General features: G+C 38.2%; 1 protein-coding gene across 8 annotated transcripts; it reads left to right on the plus strand.

Annotated features, from left to right (window-relative positions):
* The first annotated feature begins 55 nt into the window (after positions 1–55).
* MFAP3 (microfibril associated protein 3) lies at positions 56–18,787 on the plus strand. Of its 8 annotated transcripts, none has more exons than XM_065546994.1 (5): positions 56–90; positions 3,728–3,888; positions 7,598–7,717; positions 10,961–11,421; positions 14,337–18,787. In XM_065546994.1, exons 4-5 carry the CDS (start codon positions 11,127–11,129, stop codon positions 15,128–15,130), a joined length of 1,089 nt encoding a protein of 362 aa, XP_065403066.1. In that variant the 5' UTR covers positions 56–90; positions 3,728–3,888; positions 7,598–7,717; positions 10,961–11,126; the 3' UTR covers positions 15,131–18,787. The 8 variants fall into 8 exon arrangements, with proteins under 8 accessions (XP_065403066.1, XP_065403065.1, XP_015307656.1 ...); XM_065546993.1 differs by having other exon boundaries at positions 7,598–7,653; XM_015452170.4 differs by lacking the exon at positions 7,598–7,717 and having other exon boundaries at positions 56–382.
* The last annotated feature ends 203 nt before the right edge of the window (positions 18,788–18,990 follow it).

Below are 18,990 nucleotides of genomic sequence, written 5' to 3' on the forward strand. Positions count from 1 at the left end.
GCTCCTTCAGCGCGGAGGCGGGCCGGGCTGTCCGAGAAAACTTCCGGGTTAAGCTGCCGCTGGGGCCGGAAGGAGCTGGACGGCGGTCGGGTAAGTGACTGCTTCGTTGGGGTCGCTGCGAGGGAGCTGCTAGGAGCGTCGAGGCGTGGATTGTAGCCTGGTGGCTTGGGGTCAGGAGTGCAGGAGGTGAAAATGTCTGCCATCTTTTTGAAAGTCTGGCCTGGGTACGGGATTTCGGTCATCGAACACTTACTGAGAGCCAAATACCTGCCAGGCACTGCGCTGGGCTCCAGGGATGCATCAGTCAACGAACGCAAGGGCCCTGCTCTCAAGCAGTGCGAGAAGCAGATTATAAACAAGTCAACAAACAGGATTATCTAAGGTGGTAGTAAGTGCTGTAAAGAAATTCAGACTGGATAATGTGATGGAACGAACTGGGAGAGTAATAAGCCGTAAGAAAATCTGGAATAGAGCATTCCGAGCAGAGAGAATAGCGCGTGCAAAGGCCATATAGTGGGAACAAACTTAGCAAAGTCAAGGAAAAGACAAAGGTCACTGGCTAGAGCAAAAGGAGCAAGATGAGAATGGAGAGAGATGAGGCCAGGGACTTGAGCCCAAATCTTGTAAGGCTGATGAGCAAGGATAAAGAGTTTGATTTTTATTTGGAACCCAGTGGAAAACCATCGAAGGTTTCTAAGCAGATGAGTGACGTGATCTGATTTATGACTTTAAGATTACTCCTGGGCCCTCATCAGAAAGCTACAGCTCCTGTGTTGCCCTTGAGCAGTGAAAATGCTTGAAATCCAGACTGACAGAGCTAGGAAGATATTAAAATCAATCTTATTGTACAGATAGGAAAAATTGAATCCCAGAGAGGTGAAGGGACTTAGCCTTTTAAGAACTCATGTTTTCCAACTCCATTTAATGCCCTCGGAATTATCATCTTAATTCCCAGATAAGAGTAATTGTCACTGCTAAAACTCTTCAGATGTTTTCCTTTGCTTTTGACAGTAGTTCTCTAAATTTAGGTTCATCTGTATCACCTGGAAGCTAGTTAGAAGTCCAAAAACCAAAACAAAAAAACCTGTTTAAATATAAAATGGATCATTTCCTCTGATTTTCTCTTGTAATGGAAAATGGATAGAATTTGGGGCCAAAGTATGGAATCTTGAGAAGCCACTTATCTTTTAAATGCTGCTGATAATTATAGCAGCAGTTCTTAAACTTTTTGATCTTAGAATGTCTTTATACTTTTAAAATTTATTGAGAACTTCAAAGGGTTTTTGTTTATAATAGCTATCAATATTTACTATTTTAGAAAACAACTTTCAAAAATTATTCATTTTAAAATAAACTCATGTTAACATAAATATATAACAATATATATTGTTATACATATGTGTGTATATGTTTTATATATATAAATATATAACAAAAATATAAAGGATATTTTCCAAAATAAAAAACTATTGAGAATGGCATTGTTTTACATTTTTACAAATCTCTTTAATGTATGGCTGAATAAAAGACAGCTAGATTTTCATAACTTCTACCTTCATTCTCTTAACAATATCAATCATCATGTAACCTCTAGAAACTTACACCATATTGTGTGAGAATGTAAGTGAAAAAGCAATATGTCCTAATATTATGTAAATTGTTTTGAAAAAGTCTCAGGGACACCCAGGAGTTCCTGCACCACACTTTAAGAATTACACTGAATTACAGTGATTGTCATGCCAGTAAAAGAAATATGAGTTTGATTTGTAAATCAATAAACCTTTATGCACATTAAAAATGCAGATGCCCAGGCATCCCAATTCAATAAGTCTGTGGTGTCAAGAAATCTGCATCTTTAACAAGCACCACAGATTAATTTGATATAAATGGTCTAAAAATTACAGAGTGAGAAAACCAGTCAAATGATTCTCTACAGTGTTCTGCCTACTAAAACTCAAGATAGGTGTCTTTCCTTATCTTCATCTCTCCCCATCAATGGTTTCCAGAGTCTGAAGCTCTGGAAAGTTAATAAGTTTGTAGCAGACACCTTTCAGACTACCAAGTCGATGAATGTCTGAAGTCAAAATTTTGAGCACTTGCCACAGGCAGTGGCCCTGTGCTAAGGACAGAAGGTTTTTAGACTCTCATTCATAAGCTTACAGTCTTTTGAACGGATAACTAACTGCTAAGAGGAAAACTGGTAAGTCTTACAATAGCGTACTCTCAGTGTGCAACAGGACTGACAAAGGAAAAAAAAAAACTCATCTGACGAGGGTGGGCGTGAGAGGGCTTCCTGAATAAGATGAAATTAGAGTTGAATATTATAGAGAGGGTACAGTTTCCCCCAGAAAGATATTGATGGGAAGGGGCAGAAAGATTTGTTGTTGTTGTTGTTGTTGAGACAGAGTCTCACTTAGTCGCCCAGGCTGCAGTGTGGTGGCGTGATCTCGGCTCACTGCAAGCTCCGCCTCCCAGGTTCACGCCATTCTCCTGCCTCAGCCTCCCAAGTAGCTGGGACTACAGGCGCCCACCACCGCGCCCGGCTAATTTTTTGCATTTTTAGTAGAGACGGGGTTTCACCGTGTTAGCCAGGATGGTCTCGATCTCCTGACCTCATGATCTGCCCGCCTCGGCCTCCCAAAGTGCTGGGATTACAGGCGTGAGCCACCGCACCCGGCCATGAGCAGAAAGATTTTTAAGCAAAAGGAACAACTAAAACCAGAACTTTAAGGTGAAAAGTTATTTAGAGAGAATAGAGTAAAACAAGCATAGTTTAGGCTTTGAGCCATGGGAGGAAAACTGGATAGATTATAGGATTTAAGCAAATAAATGAATGATAATGATAATCAGCCTGTAGGTGAGGAAACTAAGACCACTGGAGCACATCATAGCTAATTTGTGATAGAGGTACAACTAAAGACCAGACTTAATGTTTAAATCCATTCATTCCTCCTGCAAGCAGTTATTGTACATAGAGGCAGAGCTGGGCTTCTCATGACTTTCTGTTCTGCTGCCTGAATCTATTCTTGGAGAATTATAATGCCAGATTGGAATTTTAAGCTTATCTCATGGGCAGTGACAAATCACCAATAGATTGTAAAATTATCCTGAATTGCTCAGATTTGTGTTTAGGACCAATTCTGAGTGCCACAGTGTTTGGATGGATCATAGAGGTAAGAATGGAGTTAAGGAGATCCATTCTGAAATTAAAGGGATAGTGTGATATACCCAGGTAAGATAAAAGGGTATGATGTAGGAGAGGGACAATAGGACTTATCTGAAAAATATGTAGGAGGTGGAATAATAGCAATAGCATATATTTATAATTTACCCACATTAGTTCATCTTATCCTCACAACTACCTTATGAGACAGTTACTGTTAATATTATTTTATTTAATAAGTGTGAAAACTAAGGCCTTGCAAGCCTATGGCTTCACCCAGGGAGGGGTAGGATCAGCCACCTTAACTCTAGAGCCCATTCTCCTAACCACTGAGCCATGATTGTCTTGCAGTTTTGATACTGCAAAACTGGAAGAATTGTCTGGCTATTATCTAAGCTGTTCATAAGCTGAACAAGTAGATCTGAGGGTAAGAGGAGTTTTGTCTTAATTAGACTGAGTTTCAATAGTGAGAGATGTTTCAGACTATAGAGGGGGAAAAATGGCCTGGGAAGCTCATAAATCTAAGCCTGTTTCATTGATGTTTTTGTCATTTGCATCCTGTAGCTATTCAGCAAATACCTATGGCAAAAAGGATGTAAGTTATGGGTATAACTGAAATAATCCTGGGTTTAAAGCAAAGCTCTGATAAATACGGAAGATGTTTCTCCGGGTGCCAGAAGATATGTTGAAGTTTGAGCTCAGACTGACCAAATGCTAGTTATGAGGTATGTGATAGCTCCAAGATACTACTAGAAATAAAAGGCTATTTTTAATTAGAAACTTTTAAGTAAATGGCCCTCAAAGTAGTGATTACTGTTTGAATATCACTAACCTTTGTTATGTTACAGATCCCTATAATAATGCTTGCATCTAGGCAGAACAACTTTGTGTTTGTTCTTTGCAAGGGATAGGGTAGTGCTAACAATCTGCTCTTCATTTGTGTTTTCTTCTCTTTGCCAATTCAGAATGCTGCTTTGTCAATTTGTGTGCCTGGTGTAGGAACTGGTCCATTTTCCAAGTGTGACAGTGCAGGCAAAGAGTGGATGAGCTGTAAATGCAGCCTAGAACACATTTGATTATAGAGAATGAAGTACTAATATCCCAGTATAATTGGAGGTTAAAAAAAAAATACCACCTGGGCATCAATGTGTTTCCCTGCTTTGCATTTTCTCAGAACTATTTCTGCAAACATCAGTTTCCTCAGCCAACTTAATATTGAGTCACCAGAGCGGAAATCAGCCATATTACTTCCTTATTTATGTTGAAAATTGGAACAGAATGGAAATATTTCTTCCCTCAGAAGTTGGCAGGAACAGCAACAAGACAATCTGTTAGGGGCGACAGCTATAGGCTCTTCTCTTTCTCTTTCTAAAATAATATAGTCGATATTCTCCATGGTTTTCTGGGGTAAAACCATCTACATTTCTGATTCTTTATGATCCTAGCAAAGCTTACGTTCTGTATACCTAAAAGATGAAAAAGGAGTTGGATTAAACTTGAGTCTTATGCTTATCTATTACATTTTTATTTATTAATGCTGAAGAAAGGTAATATAGACTGGGTGTGGTGGCTCACGCCTGTAATCCCAGCACTTTGGGAGGCCGAGGCGGGCAGATCACCTGAGGTTGGGAGTTCAAGACCAGCCTGACCAACATGGAGAAACATCTCTACTAAAAATACAAAAAATTAGCCAGACATGGTGATGCATGCCTGTAATCCTAGCTACTCAGGAGGCTGAGGCGGGAGAATCGCTTGAACCCAGGAGGCAGAGGTTGCAGTGAGCCAAGATCTCACCGTTGCACTCCAGCCTGGGCAACAAGACCGAAACTCCGTCTCAAAATAAAAAGAGAAAGAAAGGTAATAAAAAATTTTACCAAGTAACTTCATCCACAAACATCGTATAGCCCTTTTTAACTGATAACAAGAAGGTGACACTTTGGTTTTCCTTTTTGAAATCTATTCTTGGGTTTCAGATGTCAGCTGCTGCATTAAAAATAGCAGGCATGATATATATATCAATTTTTTTTTTCCAAATACAAATGCATGTACTCTTGTGTCTCCCGTGGCATCTAATATACCTGCCTTAATGACCTCAGCCCACTTAACTGATTTGGTGAATAGTTCTACATCTGGGGATCTATATATGAGGAAAAATTAAAGGATTGGAAATGCAAATAAAGTAACTGTAGTATAAGGTATCATATGTTCAAAGCATGCAGGCCTAATATTATTATAGGAAGTCCCAAACATGTAAGTGAATTGCATTCCTGAAACTTAAAATTTGTCTTTTCTCTGTTGCATTCACAGCATAATTACATTTCAGTCACATCGTCTTAGATACAGTTAGTTGTTTCTGTGCTGTCTTTCAAGCTGGTTTGTAAATTCTTGAGGGTCTAGGACAGTATCCTAATTCTCCTTAGCAACTCTTGCACCACCTACTCTACTTCATCTTCCACGATGGGTCCTTGACCTAGTTGAACTGTTGTTTTAAATTCATTAGTCTAGAATGAGCAGAATGGTCATAGTCAATGCAGTTTGTGTTGCAAGAAGCAGAAACCCATTCAAGCTGACTTAGCAAAAAGGAGACTTAGTGTGAGGAAATAATAGTACCCTGATACCAAGGATGATTTGTTCTTCCCTCGCTGTTTTTTCTGCTTTGTCACCTTCTTGGACACGTATCTTTGCCAGTGTTTTCTCTCAGAGCTGCTGAACAGCCTGTTACCTGCAAATGGGTTATATCTGTTAGTCTCTCAAATCAGAAGTCCTCTGTGTTCAGGATGTACATGGTATGAGTGAAGTGCCCAGTATTAACTGGATGTGTAAGGCTATTGTGCAACCTCTTTTTCTTGTGACTCAAAATCTGTGTACCAGGCTACTTCTGCCATGTTTGGCCTAAGAGCAGTTTAAGGGAGTTTATAGTGTTTTCCTAAATCCTGTCTGGTAGGTTTCTGTAAACTTTAGTAGAGGCAAATGGCTGTGTCTGTACAACACAGGAACCGCAAATCTTGGCCACATGGGCAGTTTGCTTGCCACACTCCACTGTGTAAGGAAGAGAATAGAGATATATGATGAAGATTGCCTGGCAGCCACAGATACAGGTCAATCACTTTTTGTGAACTTAATCTTTTTTCTCCTGCCTTACCATTTCCCCATTTATTACGTTGTTTGCACATTCATCTTCACTTTTGTGGTTTTAATTTTGAGTAAAATTTAATAAAGGTGTTTCTTTTTTAAGAGTCATAGGAGAGCCAGGAAGTAGAATTCTATCAGGCACCAAAGCAGCATGTTTGAGTCTCTCTCTTTCCCCTGCTTCTCTTCCTGTCTTCCCACTCTTTCCCTTCCCTATCCCTCTTGTCCTTTCTCACAGCTTCTCCTTGTATGTGGTCCAAACCTGACTGCCTCAGCCCCCACATACCTTATTTTCCTCAAATGACCCTGACCCACAAGGGTCTCAATTCCAAGTTCCAAGAACAAAGATTCTATTAGCTTACTTTGCCAATGGATTGTCTTCCTCCTAGGCCCAAGAAGATAGGGATAGGGCTCAAAGAGGGGAGCCGTGGGGTAAGTAGATCACAACAAAGCTTCTCTACCACAAACTGAGGACACATACAATGTCATATCATGGTTGGTATCCAAGCTCAGTTTACAATGCCTGTATGCTCCATAATATTGCAAAATATTTGCATTGAGAAAAAGAAAAATGTGAAATTGTAAGTTTAAGATTAAAATTGCATAGTGGTGTCCCCTTCCCCCAACCCCCAAGATTTTTAAATGGTTGCATGGTATTCTGAGTGTTTTATAATGATGTAACTGTCAAATGTAAATTTTAGTACAATATCTGAAAGAACCATGAACAATAATAATAGAGCTTATTCAGTGATTACCATTGTCGGACTCTGTGTTTTATGTGTACTACCTCATTCAGACTTTGCAATAATCCTGTGAGAATAGATTCTGTTATTTTGCCTATTTTAAAGATGAGGGGCTGAGGCAGGGAGATTAAGTCATTTATAAAAGTTGCAAGGCTGGTTAGTCAGAGATAGTATTTGAATCCTATACTCTGAACCTCTCTGCTACGCAGCTTTTATTAGAGACCTTCAATTATGCTGATCCAGAGTAATCTAAATCTAGAATGTAATGTGAGTGATTGTATCTCTCATTGGAAATATTCAAACAGCCTGAAGCACCATTCTGTAGGTCAGTTGTAGAGGAAATTGAGGAACTGTATTAGTGGCCCTTAGATGCAGTACATGAATCCAACGCCTCAAAAACACCCAAGTCATAAATTCCAAGGCGCAAACGCAGAGATTCTTACTCGTTCTGGGGTGGGACCCGGGAATTCATGTTTTTAAAAAGCTCTTCTGGCAATTGTGACACTCAACCTGGTTTGGAAACTGCACTTGCTGATCTTTTATTCCTACCATTATTCTCTAGGACAAGATGGTAAATGAAGATACCAGATTGGGAGTCAGAAGAATGCCTTTAATTAGGTGCTTTTAAGGTCTTTCAAGATTGTTAGCATTGACTGTTTTTGTTTCAGAGAATTTATAATAGGTAACTGTATGTCAGTTTGAACAATTATAATCCCTGTTGCATAACATTATTCAGTTTATAAAGATCTGTCACATACTGAATCAAATTTAGACTAATCTCCATCAATATTTATTGAGCATGTGCTAGTTGTGATGTATAGCAATAAAAAATATAGGCCTTGTTCTTAAGGGGTAGGTGAGACGGGATAGACTGCCTGGCAATGCAGAGCAGCATATACCAACACCAGATGAGTAGGGTAGGTGGGGAGGGCCCTGGGGTGAAGGAGAAGCCATCCTTTCTACAGCTACACTCTGAATTTATGTAGGAGGAATAGCTAAGGCCTTGATAGGAGGTTCAGGAAGTTTGTGGGAAGAGAATTCCATGTGGCAGTTATGCTTTGCCAAGCCTTGTGTTGGTGAGGACACTGATTGCCCTGCAGCCCTCGCCTGTGACAGCTGTTCATTCTGCTGAAGTTCCTGAATATCAGAGCAGGATGACTGAGTCCATTTCCTTTCTTTCCAGTTTCTTCTACACTAGCTACTTTGATCCTGGGGGGATGTGACCATACCCCCAGGTGATCTGCCCACGTTTGAGCCTCTCAGTTCTTTGACCTCTTCATCATGGACAAATATCTCCCTCACTTCAGCCACTGCAGCTTCCGGAGTCCATCTCCAGTTTCACCATTGGCCCAGTTAGTGCCCCTCCAGAATCAGGAATCAGACGCAGCATTTTTGGCCACTGCCTCTCTTTACCACAATTTTTTAGCTCTTTTTCATGAACAACTCCTGACCAGTGACCCCTCTCCTTTTTCTCTGTCCCTTGGCCCTCTACCTTGAGTGCTTTCCTTCCAATTTTTATTCCTCTTTATTCTTCAGGTCCTGCACCTGAAGAATAGGTGCTGTACACCTCGCTTTCTCAGAGGCTTTCCATGATGAGATTAACTCCCCAGGTCAGGTCCTCCTGTAGCATCTGTATTTTCCCTTGGGTAACATTGAGTATATTTTGTATATATGTAGTTAGTGTCCATTGTCTGCCAGACTGAGCTTCATGGAGGACGAGACTGTCTGTGGGGCAGTAGGTAGGCACATGGTAGGTGCTCAGTAGATACTGTTGAATATATGAAAATGTATCCCGCCAATCTACAACTCAGTGGTGAGGAAGAGTAGAAAGGAAGGAGATGGCAGGATAAGAAACGAAGTGGCATTAAAAATAAACTGGAGTTGTGGGGGGCTTTTGGTTTTGGTTTTGGTTTTGGTTTTACTACAGAGAGAGCAAACCTCCAGCTCAGAGCCTTAAGCAGGGAGTAGTATCTCTGGAAGCTAATAACACTTCTTTGTTTTCGTTATGTTTATGTGTACGGTTATTTTTGTCCACAGAACCAATATGGAATTTCCTTTTTAAATAAATGTGAAAGGAAAAATAAAATGAGTAGATTTAAAAGAAAAGCAGAAATGATGATAATTTGGTTCATGGATATAGTAAAAACAAAAATGACAGGAGAAGGAATGAATGAAGTTTGGAAAATGCTGCCATGGATGAAGCCATAGGAACTCCTAATCAAAGTTCTGGGGAAAGCTTGGAGCATTTTTTCAGCACACTCATAGCCTATCACCATTGAGAACCACTGATCTAGAATAAAGTACAGAATTATGTCCTCCAATTGCTGTATATCTTGTAGTGAAAAAACTTGGAAACTTACATGTCAAGCTCCTAGCACACTGGTTGGCTTATGGCAGTCATTCAATAAATGTTATTTCCATTGTTTCTACCCATCACCCTCTCCTATAAAAGAGACCGTATTCTAAGCTAGATTCTCCTGCTAACTTGTAGCATATCATAAGAAGCAAATCACTATGCACTGAATCAATTAGATTATATTACTTCCAAAATCCCCTCTCTGCCTAAGTCTTTGTTTCCTTTAGTGTCCTTTTAGTGCAGCTTTAGGAGGAAATGGAAATAAACACATTTAGTATGTCATGTATAGCCAAAGTCTGAAGTTTTTTTATTTTACTCTATATACTCCATCCTTAAATTTTAAAGATTTAGAAACGTATTTGTCACCATTCAACCATCCTTTCAAGGGCTAATGAAAATTAAATGACATTTGCACCATACTGTAATTTGACTTTGCAATGTTTAATGGCAAAATACAGTGATTCATTGCTTTTTATGTTCTGTGATCAAGCAGCCTTCATATAAGTATAACGGAAAGTAAATGTCATTTCCAAAACTAATTATCTTGGGGCTTTATAAGACATGAAGCTAGGCATTTCATCCCATATTTTATAGAAATAAAAGTTGAAATTTTTCTTTGAGAGTCGGTGGCTTAAAGGGGGCATCAGATTACCAGGAAGGTGATCATAAATAAACTTTTGGAGTAGGATGTTATTTTGCCTTTTATTCATGATATTTTGCTCTTCTTTTAAATTTGTCTAACATTCTGTCCCTGTAGTTTTATATTTGCATTTCTACTAACTAGAAACTTAGATGTCAATTCCTCCCTTAGCTAGTTTACAGAGTTTGAGCTAGAAATTTTTACAAACTATTAAATACACTGTATTTTGTCTCTTGGTATTGGAGAAACTATTAAAAGAAAATTCTGTTGTCTAACATTCTTGTCCATGAAGGAGGTTCCATAGCTTTAGAAGTCAATAATTCTATTTATGTGTATGCAGTAAATGCAATTTTCTTTCCAATATTAAAACAACCCACCTCAAGTGTCCCTGCATTATTTATATGTAACATATCTTTATACTTGAATTACTCAAATTTTGAGCTCCATGGTTGTGGTTATGATATGTCAGTTGATTTACATTATTGATATAACAACAGATGGTAATGGTGCAGTTTGAAATAAAAGATCATTAAGATAAATATTTTAGCCTTCATTGGCTCCCTGTTGCATAAAATTTGTCAGAATGAAATAGAATCATGGCATTTCAGAACTAGAAGAGTCCTTAGAGATTATCTCATCCAGTCCCTTATTTGACAGATGAGAAAACAGAAGCCCAGAGAGAATGCTGCTTGCCAAGGTCGTACAGCTAGTTAGTAGCAAAGGTAGGACCAAAATCTAGGTCTGCTATTTCCCAATTCATTGCTTTTTCTGCTGTCTCTGTGTGAGATTTTTAGGTCCTATTCCATCTAATTACTCTCCAATGTCAGCACCAATTATTCTAATTCACATCTATTCATATCTGGAACATACAGAGTTTCACCCCATTATGAATCTCAGTTGGTTAAACTTTGTATCTGGCTTTCTTTTAGGTTGTTCTCCACTCACATCTTTTAATCTTGAAGACTAGAAAATATAACTGGATCTACCATTTGTTTGGAAAATTTCTCTACCAAGCAATAAATTACCCGCTGTGCTGTTGTAGTGTAGAAGTTTTTGAGTTCTCCAAATCTAAACAAGATTTTCTTCCATTTTCCCATGAAGCTACATTGTTGCTTATTCACTTTAGTGGCAAGTATTATTGTGCCAGCTGCTTTTGTTTTGGAAGATGTGGACTTCAACCAAATGGTTTCACTGGAAGCAAATCGTAGTTCTTACAATGCATCCTTTCCCTCAAGCTTTGAACTCTCAGCAAGTTCCCACTCGGATGATGATGTCATCATAGCCAAAGAGGGAACTAGCGTTTCAATTGAGTGTCTTCTCACAGCCAGTCACTATGAAGATGTCCATTGGCACAATTCAAAAGGACAGCAACTGGATGGCAGAGGCAGAGGTAACTGGTCAGGGTATAATTAATCAAGATTACTTATTTCCTGTTCTGTCTTCTTATTTTTTAACAAGTTAAACAAGAAGTCTCAAAGATAAGGTGCCAAGGTGAATAGTTTAAAACATTTGAAAGGTCTAGAGTGTTGCACCTATCAGAAAAAGCAAAATAATTATAATTATTTAACCAGAAGAAGAAAAAAAAGAATCATTGTAAATTTAAAAGATGTTCACATGATGGCAATGAACTATTTTCTCTGCTTCTGATCAGTTGGTTTTCTTCTTCATTGAAGATAGAGTAAATCAGGGCTGCTGCATACAACTGTACAGAGGGCATACAACACAACTGTAGGAGCACCCTTCACCTAGACTACTGTAGTGCAGTGTGGTGGCCCTTTGTGAATACATCCAGAAGGGTTTTGGCTAGACTTAAGAAAATTTGTTATAAATAAAGTTTTGCTCTGAAATGAGTTACTATAAACTTTAGAGGAAATCCAGGACATTTTTGAAAATGAGTATCAATCTGTGTATAAAACTTTGACGTCAGGTCTCAGAGAATTAGAAGGGCACTATGGAACGTGTAAGCCCTTCCAGCTCATTTTTTTTCTATTCTATACCTTAATTTACTGGAAAAGAGAAATTTTTTTTGCATTTTTATGTTTCTGTCTTAAAAATCACATAAACGTAGTGATAATGTGTTCAAGGTCTACTTTTTGACAGAGTTTTATTTAATTTTGCTATTCATGGATCTGTGAATATATCTTAATCCAGACTACTCCTAACCAGTGTTCTGTTTTAAAGATCTTTTTGATGAGTACTTGAGTTATAATGGATCTCAAAAAGAAATCACCATAAAAAGCCAAAGGGATGAAGATTAAATTCTAAGATCCCCACAAGCTACACTTTAAGAAATGTTTTTGTTAGGAAGATAGTGTAGCCTTTTGAAATATAAAAGGATATTGATTATTCATATTAGGCTGGAAAATACAAAAGGAGACAGGTGATACTTCCTTCAGACATATGCACTAAATATTTTCATCTATAGACTGAGTGACTAGTCACCAAGGAATTGAAGAGTGTGAATTGTTAGAGTATTTTTAATCAGCATGTTTAAAATATATAACTATTGAATTAGAATATCTAGAGTGGTACCTGGAATGTGTACTTTGAACATGATTTGGGATTCCATATTTGGACCCACTGAACCAGACTCCTGTCTTCTCCGGGCTCTATGATATCCTGACCAAACACCTCTGAGATTGAATTATTCATTCAGTGTCATCACTGTAGACTGACTGCGTAAACAAAGCCTTAGGTTAAGACAAGACCAGCCGAGTGGAATGGCAGTTTTATTTTTCTATTTTGCCTTTACTTTGAAAACCGCTAACATCTATCATTGATGCTTTCAGCAGCAGCTCTGGAAAGTTGTATTAAATTTTATGAATCTCAAGTGAGAGGAGTTTAAAGAGCATGTCAGTCTAGTATAAGGTTCATAAATCTTGAGCTATTATCAGCAAGTGAACTAGAGAGTTTAGATTGTGGTTGTAGTGCAATGGTTGATGAATGGAGTCTTTGTAGTTCATCATACCTTGGATTCAAATGGTGTCGTTTCCATAGCTCCAAGTTCATAGAAGCTTGTGGAAAATGGCTATATTCATAACTACATGTTTTCCTCTTCTTGTATTAGTGAAGTGATGGCTCTTAAATATATTAATAGCTGTAGGATTGAGGTAAGTTTGGATGGTGATGAAAATGTACAAAATCCAGAGTGCTTACTAATTTATGTGCCACTAAAATAATCCAGAACCATAGAATCTTGGGGATGAAAGAGATTTTGAAGATTGGGCACTCAAGTCAGTGCTTAACAAGCAGTCTGCTAACCTCCCCTGGGACACTACCTCTAGTCGTTGGAATGCATCCCCACACTGCAGGTTAGCCCATGCATTCCATCTTTGAATGGCTTTCATAGTTAAAACACAGAGTGCTTTGGGAATGTATCACAAAAGTAGGAATTATGCAAGCAGAGCCAAGTTATTGAAGGATGTTGAATCAAGATGGGTAATCAATATGCTTTGCTTTTCTTACACTTGTGTATTTGTATATACATGTTCCCTGAATGAAAATACCTTCACATGTGTAAGAGAGGCAGTATGTTTTAGGTTGAAAATAGAAGGAAGCATAGGCATCTTAAGGGTAACTTTATTCTTTTTGCCAAGCTTTTCATTTACCGTGACTTGTGAGATGTATTTTTTGGCCTGTGCTTCAGTTACTCTTGCCAGAAAATCAAGATATCACCATCAACAAACGTTTCTTAACAACAAAAAAAATTGATATGTGCAAGGCATACCAGATTGGGCAGTTAATTGAACAAATGCATTAAGTTGCTAGGGTTTTTTTTTTTAATAATTTCTTCTTGTTATATAAGTTCACTATGGAAAGTGAGCAAACACAGAAGAAAATAAAAATTACTCATAAAAATTTAAAATATCATTATTTTAAATCATTGTTTTATATTTCTGAGGCATACCCTTATAATATATGAAAATGTATTGGTTGCAATGTGATGTAGACGCACAGATGTGTATAAACTATAAGCTTTTTTTATGATTAGTCATTTAGCATTTTGTAGACATACCTGTTTCACAGAAAGGCTTTTGAAGTCTAACAGTGAAAAGGAAGCCATGTTAATTATTAGTGTCATGAAGGAAGATCTTGATTTCCTTTTAAGATCCAAGCTAATTAAATTCTGATTCTGGACATCACAATCTGCCCTTTTTTTAACATGATTTAAACAGATGGTAGAATCTAACAAATCAGTTGATTTAAAGTGCTTTGATGAAGTGGAGGAATATTGATAAGGCAGCGGCCATATTTAGTAATCTTCTTTTTGCTATAATTTTTTTTTCATTTCTGTTCGATTATCAGGTGGAAAGTGGTTGGTTTCTGATAACTTCCTAAACATCACCAATGTAGCTTTTGATGACCGTGGGCTCTATACCTGTTTTGTCACCTCTCCAATTCGTGCCTCCTACTCTGTCACCCTACGTGTTATCTTCACCTCGGGAGACATGAGTGTCTATTACATGATTGTTTGCTTGATTGCCTTTACAATCACACTCATCTTGAATGTCACACGGCTGTGCATGATGAGCAGCCATCTTCGCAAGACTGAGAAGGCCATCAATGAGTTCTTTAGAACTGAAGGGGCTGAGAAACTTCAGAAGGCCTTTGAGATTGCAAAGCGTATCCCCATCATTACCTCAGCCAAAACTCTGGAGCTCGCCAAAGTCACACAATTTAAGACCATGGAGTTTGCTCGTTATATTGAAGAACTGGCAAGAAGTGTCCCTCTTCCACCTCTTATTCTAAACTGTCGAGCCTTTGTTGAGGAGATGTTTGAGGCTGTGCGAGTGGATGACCCTGATGACCTGGGTGAAAGAATTAAAGAGAGACCTGCCCTGAATGCTCAAGGTGGCATCTATGTCATTAACCCAGAGATGGGACGGAGTAATTCACCAGGAGGAGATTCAGATGATGGCTCTCTGAATGAACAAGGCCAGGAAATAGCAGTTCAGGTTTCTGTCCACCTTCAATCAGAAACCAAAAGTATTGATACAGAGTCTCAAGGCAGCAGTCATTTCAGTCCGCCTGATGATATGGGATCTGCAGAATCTAACTCTAACTACAAAGATGGGGCATATGAAAACTGTCAGCTATAACCTACAGTGCTGTAACCCAGTACCTACAAAATCAGCTCTCAGAAAAGGAACCTGTTTCTTAGAAGAAGTAACATTTTGCCAAAAGTTTTGGGGGTTTCCCTTTGTTAATATTAAGCACTTCAGAACGTGAATTGCCAAAGTCTTCATTAGAAGGCAGCGTTTTTCCTATCTGATACTTTTCAGTCATTTTCCTTAGAGCTTGATTAAATTCTGCATGCTAAGATTTAAAGAAGCCCCAGATAAATATGATGGGAAAAGCACTGAACTAAGAGTCCCATGGTTTCTCTTCTGATCACAGTTCTTCCATTGGTTGGATCTAATACTTATCTTGGGACTTCAGTTTTTCTATCAATAAGATGAGGGATTAAGTGAGATCTGAGGTGGTTTCTAGCTCTATAGCTTCTTAATTCATCACCTTTAAATTACCAGAATCTTCACTCATCTCTAAGTAAACCTTTCCCTGGGCTTTTACTCCCTTCTTTTGGAAAAGATTAAGCTGAGATCTAAATTTCCACACCAGTGTCATAATGCACAGAGGTTTTTGATAAACATTTGGGTGTTTTTCAGATGTTTTGCCATGTGGAGCGTATGATGATATGTGCAAGGGTGAATCTGTTCAATGTAGCACATGTCTGTATGGTTATACAGATGTCAGGGAGCTAACTGCTCATTTGTAAACTACTTTCCATGAGTAAATTGGCCCTTGTTGGGGGTGTATCATCTTTTTAACTTACTGAGACATCATTTTAGTTCATTGAGGTTGGCAGGGATTTCCCAACTGATCTTCCAAAGTGAGCAGTTTATTTCTAAGGAATAACGCCTTTGATGCTTTTAGAATAAGAACAGTGTCAAATCATCTGTCTTCTGGAAACTCATGGATTTTGATATTTCTTTTAATAGAATTTCTCAGGCTTTCCCTTTTTAAAAGTTTTGGACTCTACAAATAGGTTCTATATTTGGGATCTCATCCTAGGAGAAAACCCAGAACTGGATTCCTCCTAAGACCTCTGTCAACCCTCCTGCCTCTGTGGTCTTAAGTATGGTGCTATAGGTTGCATGCCTCTTTGTCGCGTTTGTTTGGTTAATATTTTGTTGTTGAGGTTTTTATTTTTGTTTACTTCAGATACATAATTCTGAGCTATGGCTGCTTTTGTAGCCTTTCCGAGAAGCACTAACCTGAAATAAGATTGGATAATTGTGAGGGTGTGTTACTATATTAAAATACACACACAACTGATCTAGACATCAAGAGGAAGAAAAATGATGGATGATGCCACCTGGTTCAACTGTATATAATAAACACTTAAGATGACATTTCTTGCCTGGCTGAGATCTGATATAATGGAATTGTAAATACTCTTCAGAACAATTTCTTCAGCTACAGGAAGCATGGTGCCATATAATTTTAAGAACTTGGCAGTGGAGCTCCATTTGGGGCTTCACGTTTCTTCATTTGACTTCTGATTATTGAAGCATTACTTCAGCTACAGGCTCCTGAGGGAAATGTTCAGAGGAGCTTTTATCAGGATTTTAATTTAAGGTTTCAAACAGAGGAAGACAGGAAATTCAAAGTGTGACCAGATAAAACTCATGCCTCCCTTTGTCCAGGCTTATCAGAAGTAATACATCTGCTCTGAATAACATGAATGAATCAATGTGCAGTTTTATCAGATGGCATCATGGATAAAGATGATAATGCTGCCTTTTCTGTCTCTCAGGCTGTTTCCATGGGAACCTCTAGAGCCAAATAAAAGCTAACCAATCATTTAGCCAAAGCTTGCCTTGGCTCATAGACTGGTATTTCTTTAAGGAAAATTGTTTTTATATATTTGGCTATGAGAGCAAAGGCTCTTGAACATATCCTAGATTATGGAACACATTTTTCCCTTCCCACAATGCTTCTCTTGAAAAATTAAATCTTTTTTCTGTCCACCCAGACTGGAGTGCAGTGGCAAGATCATAGCTCACTGCAGCCTCCAACTCCTGGGGTCAAGGGATCCTCCTGCTTCAGGCGCCCAAGCAGCTAGGACTACAGGTGTGTACCACCTTTTCTGGCTAATTTTTGTTACTTTTTGTAGAGATGGGGGTCTCACTTTGTTGCCCATGCTGACCTTGAACTTGTGGCTTCAAATGATCCTCCTGCCTCACCTCCCAGAGTGTTGAGATTACAGGCATGAGCCACTGTACCTGGCCAAAAGAAATTTTAAATCCCTTGTTTGGGGTCAGTCTTCTAAACATCCCTCAGATTTCAGATAGTACTTTCAACCCTGTCCTAACAGAGCAGGTTTGCAGTAATCTCTTAGAATATAGCTTGTCAGATTAGAGAATGGTTTTACCCCACCTGTTCTCATAGGAGACATTATTATTTGGAACCTTAAGGTAGACATGTTTAAAATCAAAGTCCTAAGAAACAACTTTGGAAAAATGGAGGAAATGTTTTTAAAATCTGTAAGTTTGCATAATACTGTATAGTAACTAAATGCAGGCTACGCCATTGTATCCTGGTTATTTTAGAAACATAGAGGTGGCCTAATTTGGTGGCCAAAGTAACTGGTTTACTTTGAGTGTACCAGCTTATGGTGCCATTGATGAGGAATTAAAGTAGGTCAAAATTTAATTGGAGTTGATATTACTTCATAAAGCTAGTTTTCAAGAGGAAGAAAACCACATTTACTAATATTTTCTGTATCTAATCAAATACTCTTCACATATAATTAAGCCTCATGTTATCTTTTTGTAAAATCCTTAACCTTTTGAACTTCAACTACAGTCTAAAAGTCTTGATGGTAACTATAGTGTAATTATCTTTTTGTCTCACTGGATTTTATAGTTAGTGGAAAATGCCTTTATAAAATGTATTTAAAATAACTCTGTCATCTCATTTGTAAATTTTGTCATGTATTGTAATATAGTGAACATTATTGTCCTTATGAAATGGTAGCTTTGTGAAATACATTCACCAAAAATCAACATTTGAACATCTTTATGATTCCTTACCAGCTGAAGCCAGATAGACAGGTATCAATTGAGCTGATGCCCCACTTGAGTTTATAGGCTGTTTGATAACTGCCTGTCCTCCAAATTGTGTAGGTATATGTTATGATGGTTTAATTCTTCAGTAAGGGCCAGCACGCATTTGTATTTTCTACCAATTACCTTGATAGAAATATCTTGGAAATTGCTGACCTGGGATGGTTTTGAGAAGACTCCTGGCTTCTTTTTTGCCTCACTTAACAAATATCTTAAGGTCAAAGCAATATCTGTGCATGGCTTTCCTTTTGCTCTTCCAGACACGTGAGCCTGTTGGTATAGTCCTCTTCACCCTCTGCATGTAGCTTCACCCTAGATAGACTTTTGTCTCTTGGGTCCCAGATGGCACAGGAGCACTGCATGCTTGTTTTCTAGAGCCCAGCCAGTCATGGGTGCTAGCCTCGTCTCCACACACCAGCAAGTAGAACCCAAGTGTATTGCATAAATACTTCCTGAGTACCAGTAAGAGAATGCATTCTTTTCTCATCTAGGGCAGGAATGTTGAAAATGCTCAGCCTTACATAGAAACTCCTAGATTTTCATTAATGCATTTCACAAAAGTAAGTATTTCATATGATTCAGATGATGTTTAAATTGTTGGCATTTTAATAAATACTTGCATTATAATTTTGTCTCTTTTTTAAAAAAACTCATACTTGAATATAATTTATTAAACGTTCAATGGAGTATATAGTCTATTTGAAATTTCCTATAGAGTATGTTTCATTTGTATGTTTGATGAAATTTGTATGTTTGATGAAATTTGATGTTAATGATTTTAAATGGGTAATTTTTTGGGGGGAGGGTAGTCTCACTGTGTCACCCAGGCC

Source organism: Macaca fascicularis, chromosome 6, assembly GCF_037993035.2.
Source record: "Macaca fascicularis isolate 582-1 chromosome 6, T2T-MFA8v1.1".
In the NCBI taxonomy this organism is placed as follows: domain Eukaryota; kingdom Metazoa; phylum Chordata; class Mammalia; order Primates; family Cercopithecidae; genus Macaca; species Macaca fascicularis.

Coding starts and splice junctions, on each gene's coding strand:
- MFAP3 (XM_015452170.4), top strand. CDS start 11,127: ATGAAGCTACATTGTTGCTTATTCACTTTAGTGGCAAGTATTATTGTG. Junction 11,422..14,336: donor ACTGGATGGCAGAGGCAGAG/GTAACTGGTCAG, acceptor TTCGATTATCAG/GTGGAAAGTGGTTGGTTTCT.